The sequence below is a fragment of the Dunckerocampus dactyliophorus genome, chromosome 9, assembly GCF_027744805.1.
Source record: "Dunckerocampus dactyliophorus isolate RoL2022-P2 chromosome 9, RoL_Ddac_1.1, whole genome shotgun sequence".
NCBI lineage: Eukaryota > Metazoa > Chordata > Actinopteri > Syngnathiformes > Syngnathidae > Dunckerocampus > Dunckerocampus dactyliophorus.
Genome location: NC_072827.1, coordinates 731,011 through 738,524, shown reverse-complemented (window position 1 = coordinate 738,524; position 7,514 = coordinate 731,011). Strand labels below are relative to the sequence as shown.

The 7,514-nt window shown below is 46.1% G+C and overlaps 1 protein-coding gene across 1 annotated transcript; it reads left to right on the top strand.

Annotated features, from left to right (window-relative positions):
- The first annotated feature begins 3,790 nt into the window (after positions 1-3,790).
- On the top strand, positions 3,791-6,741 carry LOC129187244 (alpha-tectorin-like). Its single transcript, XM_054786213.1, has 11 exons — positions 3,791-3,800; positions 4,222-4,330; positions 4,420-4,482; positions 4,564-4,766; positions 4,913-5,044; positions 5,115-5,299; positions 5,378-5,526; positions 5,608-5,853; positions 5,984-6,146; positions 6,428-6,526; positions 6,603-6,741. The coding sequence occupies exons 1-10, from the start codon at positions 3,791-3,793 to the stop codon at positions 6,524-6,526; spliced, it is 1,359 nt and encodes a 452-aa protein (XP_054642188.1). The 3' UTR covers positions 6,603-6,741.
- The last annotated feature ends 773 nt before the right edge of the window (positions 6,742-7,514 follow it).

The window sequence follows — 7,514 nt, the reverse complement described above, 5'->3', positions numbered from 1 at the left end:
ATAAGGAAATGCGTGAATTTTTACTTAAGAAAATGTTAAACACAATTGGAATCTTATAGACAATACATTACATTTATAAAACAATTCAATTGATTAGTGCTCTTATTTTGTGTGGTGGACTTCCTGCTGGGTGTAGTATGCAGCTGCTTTACCTCAGTGGATATTTGCTATTTGGAATTGCAATTTGTTGAGTTCATAGCTGTTCATGCTATGAACGGAGCTGGTTCATTGTCTCGGTTCTCCTCGTCCGTGCTGTCACCTAAACTGTTTCCTTACTTGTTACTACTGCCCAAGAATTCCCGTTACGTGTTTTTGACAGAGCTTTTCCCTCTGTTGCTTTTTATTACCTGTATCCTGCACTACCGTGAGTACCTGCTCCTGAAGTGTGCTCACTGCCAATGTGCACCAGCCTATGGGCAACAGGGGGCGTTACCTATTCTGATGAGAAGCCAACAATTGTCAAAACGCTGCATGAATCCCACTTAGACAACTTTTCTTGGAGCAATGTTAAGACAATTCTTCCCAACATATTGGTGCATCTGCCCAAAAACCTAGAATATTCTGTATATTTTGGGGGAATGAATAGGTATCCCCCAAAGCTGTCACACAATGATACACGTTGTTGTTTCTGGGACAATGTTACTTTTTTGGGGTGCAAACATTAATTTGAATGGAGACATTCGACATTAGCATCCTGCATACATCCCCGTTAAAGAGCTGCAAGATTCAATGAGTGACGCAGCAATGAATCGGTTGTTTGAAAAGTACAGTAGAGAGACTGTACTGTTCAGTGTCAATCTTGTAGACTTGATTTCGCTGGTTCGATGCACAGTCCTCCCCAGTCCTGTCCAAGTAAAACACAATCAGCCAACATTATGTTATTCGCAGAGCGTTGTTTGAAGGCAGACCTCAATGCAGAGCATTTGGTGGCATCACTTCTGAGGAACAACTGGAATGTGTTTCTTGCCATTGTGTCAGAGGCAGAAATATTTTCCATACCTGGACAAATAGGAGAAAATATGACTTTGTGACGTGTCTGAAGACACTCTCACAGTTTGAATGTGATGAAGTCATGTGTGTTGTTTCCAGATCAATTACTTCTACCGAACACAACAAGCTGTCACCCAGCAGTAGGGCTGCTGACTTGTAATTTAACTGCTTTCCTCACAATATCTCAGGATGACAGGTAGGCTTTTGTGCTTTCTCTCATATCACCGATGCCACGCCAACAACCTACTGACCACCATCCCTGCCTCTGTTAGGTGCCCAGTGAGCTATGTGTGCACTGTGACCGGCTCTACCATCATTGATTACTTTGGAAATTCCTCCTCTGTGAAAGATCGCTGTGCCTACACTTTGTACTCCAATTCAAGTGTCCACATAGTGGGCCTCTTCAAGGAACGTCGTCGAAAAGATGTTGGGTTTTTGGACAGTGTCACCATCAAGCTGCTAGACTCCGATTCTGTCATTCAACTTGGCCCAGGTGTGAAAGTTCTGGTAAGTCACCTTCATCAGCAGATGAATGGTCATAAAAGACTGAATGTGTTATTAAGTTATTGCTTCTCATAAATGAACAGAAGATATCGAAGATGTCGACCAACTCCGTCGTTGTACTGGGAGACGTCGACGCCCATGTGGGCAATGACAGTGTGACCTGGAGGGGCGTGACTGAGAGGAACGGCCTCCCCAATCTAAACCCATGCGGTGTGATGTTGTTGGACTTCTGTGCGAACATCAGTTTGTCCATCACAAACACTATGTTCGAACATAAGGATGTCCACAAGTGCACATGGCACCACGACACCCTAGGCCCCAGGTCTATGATCGACTTTGTAGTCGTATCATCAGACGTTTGTCTGCATGTTCTGGGCACGCGGGTGAACAGAGGGGCTGAGCTGTCAACTGATCACCACCTGGTGATGAGTTGGATTAGATGGTGGTGGAGGATGCCGGACAGACCTCCGGCAGAGCTTCGCCTGCATCCCGGGGTTGCAGGACGAGGATATTGAGTCCGAATGGACTCTATTACGTGCCTCCATTGCTGAGGCAGCTGATCGGAACTGCGGCCACAAGGTGGTCGGTGCCAGTCGTGGCGGAAAGCCCCCAACCTGATGGTGGACACCAGAGGTCAGGGCTGCCGTCAAGCTGAAGAAGGAGTCCTATCGAGCATGGATGGCTTGTGGGAGGAGTTTGGTCGAAGAGATTCTGGCAAACCGTCCGGCGCCTCTGAAAGTGGAAGCAGTGTCCGGTCCACACTGTTTAGAGTGGGGACGGGAGCCTGCTGACCTCGATTGAGGATATAGTCGGACGCCGGAAGGAATACTTTGAGGACTTCTCAATCTCCCTGACATACCTTTCATAGAGGAAGCAGAGTCTGAGGACACAAACGCGGACAGTTCCATCATCGTGGCCGAGGTATCTGGGGTAGTCAAAACGCTCCCCAGTGGCAAATCTCCGGCAGTGGACGAGTTTTCCCTGAATTCCTCAAGTGGAAGTTGTCTTGGCTGAGAAGTCTCTTCAACATTGCGTGGAAGTCGGAACAGTACCTCTGGATTGGCAGATCAGGGTGGTGGTCCCCATTTTCAAGAAGGGTGAACGGAGGGTGTGTTCCAACTATAGTGGGATCACACTCCTCAGCCTCCCTGGGAAAGTCTATTCCAGGGTGCTGAAGGAAGGGTACGACCGTTAGTCAAACCTCGCCTACGGGAGGTGCAATGTGATTTCATTCTGGTCGCGGAACACGGGACCAGCTTAACACCCTTGCAAAGGTACTGGAGGGTTCTTGGGAGTTTGCCCAACCGGTCTACATGTGCTTTGTGGACTTGGAAAAGGCATTCAACCGTGTCCCTTGCGGTGTCCTGTGGGGGGTGCTGCGGGAGTACGGGATTGGTAGTACGCTACTACGTGCCATTCAGTCCTTGTACAACTGGAGCCGGAGCAGGAGCGTGGTTCGCATTGCCAGCAGTAAGTCAAGCCTGTTTCCGGTGAACGTTGGCCTCCGCCAAGGCTGCCCTTTGTCACCCATTCTCTTCATAATTTTCAGGGATTGAATTTCTAGCCAAGGCATGGAGGGAGTCCAGTTCGGTGGCCTTAGGATCTCGTCTCTGCTATTTGCAGACGATGTGGTCCTGATGGCCACATCGGGCTGTGACCTTCAGCGTTTACTGGGGCGGTTTGCATCTGAGTGTGAATCTTCTGGGATGAAACTCAGCACCTCCAAATCCGAAGCCGTGGTTCTCAGTCTGAAAAGGGTGGATTCCTCCTTCTGGGTTGGGAATGAGGTTCTGCCCCAGGTTGGAGGAGTTAAAGTATCTCGGGGTCTTGTTCACAAGTGAGGGAAGGTTGGAGTGGGAGGTCGATAGGCGGATCGGCGCAGTGTCTGCAGTAATGCGGTCGCTGTACCGGACCGTCATGGTGAAGAGAGAGCTGATCTACTGTATGTTCCCACCCTCACCTATGGTCATGAGTCCTCCCGGTGGAGAGGGAGGAGTTGGCTGGGGACCGGGAAGCCTGGGTTTCCCTCCTGAGACTGCTTCCCATGCGACCCAGACCCGGATAAGCGGAGGAAAATGGATTGATGGATGGATGGATGTTGAGTGTGTTTGATCCATTGTTCATCATGCAGGTGAACAACACTGTTATGAACATCAGCAGTGTGTCTGAGGAACATGAAGTTTTGGACCTCCACCAGGACCACACTGGAGTCACAGTCACCATATATCAGTCCGACTACAACATGACTGTATTCTTCAATGGAGACACTGCTCAGATCCTCCAAACACAACACAGGATGTTGACAGGTAACATTTTCTACAAGCTTCGAGGGGATTGGGGACAGTTTGCAGCATCTTTGCTGTTTTACCTGATACAGCTCAGAATTTTAATGAAAACCAATCGAGATTTTTCATCCGCCCACAATGTATTTCAAGCTGAGGAGATGATTTTTCAAGGTTGGACCTACATGAATTGGACTTGTCTGTGATAGACATACTTCAGATGGACTGACAGATGAAGGATCTGAGGCAGTCTTCACTCCTAGAACTGTTTGTGTTGTCCTAACCATTCCTAAAATGTTTTTGTAGAGTGGTAGAGTACACAGTCCTCTAACATGAGGAAATGAAATTATTTAAATGGCTGAACTACTAGTTTTACATCAACATGAACAGCAGGAAGCTCCTCATTCCATAAACTGTTCCATAAACTGTTACTGACATTTTGAAGCCATATTGATCTTCTTCTTCCTCACCATTATAGACCAACTGGACAGTCTGTGTGTCAGCGCCAGTGTGACTTTAAGTGACGTAAAGTCGACTGATTTCAGCTCTGAGGGGTGAGACCTCATCACTAGTCCTTCTGACTGAAGCTTCATAATTTTCTACTTTGCTTGCTTCTATGAGCTTGTTGTTTGTCACCCCCCAGCTGTGAGATGCAGTACAGTGAGTCAGCTGACGAGTCCATCAATTGTACCACAGTGACTGAATAGTGAGCAGAAACACTCCACAACACAAGCAAGCTCCTCTTCGGTCTTGAATTGGACTCCATCCTTACATCTTTCCAATACAGCTGTCAAGTCCTGAATGGCCCCGACTTCACCGACTGTCACTCCATTGTCGATCCAGGGCCGTACATCACTGCCTGCAACTACACGCTGTGTCATTATCCAGATGTGGATGGTCTCAGGTGTGAGTTTTTGGAGGCCTACGCTCATGCCTGCAGCCTGAAGCAGAACTACATGTTGGACGACTGGAGGACGGATGCCAACTGCCGTAAGACTTTCTGTAACAAGTCCTCTAAGTAAAGTCAGATCAGAAGAACTCATGCAAGTGGTTTCCCTTGAGGCACCACCATAATGCTGTCCTTGGTTATGACAATAAGCATTTGTTCAGGCATGATGATGTTGTTTGTGTTTCAGCTGCCCCCAAGGCTTTCTGTAATGACACACAGTGTGTTGATCACGAGTTCTGTGCTGACGGCATCAACAACCAAATCATGTGCTTCTGTCGGGCCATTTTTGCCTCCGACTACAGGTCCAACAACACTTTGGGTAAGACGAGTTGGGGGGTTTGTTGCACATGAAACAACAGGTCACAAAAAAAAATTGTTTTGATCTTCAGGTGATCAAGAGGTCTGCATGGACAATACTGCTTCACTCACTCTGGTCGGTTGTCTCCTGGAAGAGAAAGGTTTCCGATACACGGACCTGCACCTCAACGACGACTCTTGCAGAGGTCAGAGGGACATGGACCACATGGTGACCTTTAACTTTAGTGACAGCAACGCCTGTGGAACGGTGGTCACGGTGGGCAACTCTCTTGTCCTGACACTCGTACTGTTTAAGATCCACGTAATGAATTGTTGAATGTCCTTTACCCTGCAGGCCAACGACAGCGTGGTTCTGTACAAGAATGCTGTCACTGGATTGAACACCTCTGAAATTGTTGCTAACTTTGACAAATTTCATGTGAACTTTTCCTGCTATTACTACCAGCCGGAAGTCCAGAGTATGACCTTCAGAATCAAAGACAAGTGAGTTCAACATGTTTTACCAGTATCATCTGCTTTTGAAACCCAAAAAACAAAGGTTAGAGTATTTGTGTGTGTGTGCAGCTCTGTCTTCCAGCAGGTTGTATCAGAATCTTGGAATTACACTCTGAAGATGACAGCCTACAAGGACGCCCAACACAGAGAACCTGTGATGTCAGACAAAGACATTCAGTTGAACCAGAGGGTCTGGCTGGAGGTGGTGACGTACGGTCTGGATGGCAACCTGGTCTCCTTGGTAACCAACTCCTGCTGGGCCACCAACGGTTCATCGCCCAATGAGGGTCTGAGATACGACCTGATCTCTGATGGGTGAGACAATATGTCTGTGGCCACTCACTGCTGCTTGGACATTTCTCAGTTACCGTTAACTTTCAGCTCTCTATGTCTAAGCAGGCCAGAGAATCAAAGCTGTAACCTCTATTTTCCTGTCTCTGGAAAGTTGTCCAAGCTCTGTGGAGCCCTCAGTGAAGGTGATGGACAATGGAGTTGGAGTGTCCAACAGCTTCTCCTTCAACATGTTCCACTTCACTGGCGACAGCTATGAGGTTTACCTGCACTGCAAAGTTCAACTGTGTCCCAACCAAAGCGGAGGCTGCCAGCCGGTACGCTGCTTGACACCTTTTTGATCACATGGCATTAAAGCACAAGACCTCTGTTCTTAAGTCTCATCACTCTTGAGAAAATAGGACTAGATTCCCAAGCCTAGAATTGTAATGAAGACCCTAACTTTTAGCCTTGATCACCCTTGACCACAATCACATCACCTTACCTTAACCAAGAACACGCCTGCCTTCATTCCATCCGACCATATTCCACAAGATGAAACACTCTCCATGTTCAATCATGAATCCACATCCTAACCTATCTCAACACTTTGACTCAGAGTTGTGCTGTTCCAACTAATAGAAGACGACGCAGGTCTGCCAGGTCTGAATATGTGGATGAAAGTCCAGCCCTCATTAGCATGTCCTGGACCAATTAGGTAAGACAAGCCTCTGCTGCTGACATGTGACTGGTGAGGTCTGATAACCTGATAGTTGTTCTCTTTGTATTTTCAGGTTGTTTCCATGGCGACTCAGAGTGTGGACCTTCAGATACCAGACTTGGTCCTGATGGGAATGTCTTTTAAAACTTTTTAATTGAAGCGTTTAGACCAAGTTGGGAGGCTCCGAGTGTCCAATAGCTACTATATTATTGTAACACGGTGAGGGGAAAATGACTTGTTATTAAAGTGCTACGGTCATTACATAACATCACACAAGAGTGCTAAAAATGTTTTATGACATTGGCTGTTGAGTTGTTTCGGAAAGTGTAAGAAGAGGTTAGCAGTCTGAATATAAAAAGTCTAATTTTAATTTTACTCTTTTTAATGTGATCAAATGGCATAAAGACTGCACACTTCACAAATCCACACAAACACACTTAAAAAAAATTCTAATGAAGGCAAAATTTTAACATAAAAGAAGAAAAGAGAAATCCTTCCTCACTACGGATGGGTATCAATGTTAATATTCCTAGTTACCAACTACTACTAGCAGTAACCAAACTGAAAAAACTAGTAGTAGTAGGTTAATAGTTACTATTGTGACTTACTATTCATTTAATGGCACTGAAATGAAGAAATGATGATGTCTTAAGTATTGACTGCGGTGGAACAATATTAAGGATACATTTTTAAAATTCTGATGACTTTAATAAATAAAGGCTCATTCTCGTCTCTTTACGTCACAAAGAACAAAGGTTTTGACACCTCACCATTCCTGTTTAATTTGTGTCTGAACCTCGCTCCCCCCATATTACCTTTACAGTTCTAGAAAACAAATGGTGAATGTTTGACTGACGTTCTCTTGCTGAAGGTGTCTCACAGCACTGCTGTTGTTCAACAGGAAAAACAGAGACCAAAGGCCTGATGATGCTACATTTTTCTTTGGCAGCTAAATCATTCATTTATGATCTCAGAGCATACTGTA

Bases quoted from the DNA above. Each gene is read 5' to 3' on its own strand.
- LOC129187244 (XM_054786213.1), top strand. The intron at 5,527-5,607 runs GTGAGTTCAACA...GTGTGTGTGCAG, and splicing joins ACCTTCAGAATCAAAGACAA to CTCTGTCTTCCAGCAGGTTG. The intron at 5,854-5,983 runs GTGAGACAATAT...GTCTCTGGAAAG, and splicing joins TACGACCTGATCTCTGATGG to TTGTCCAAGCTCTGTGGAGC.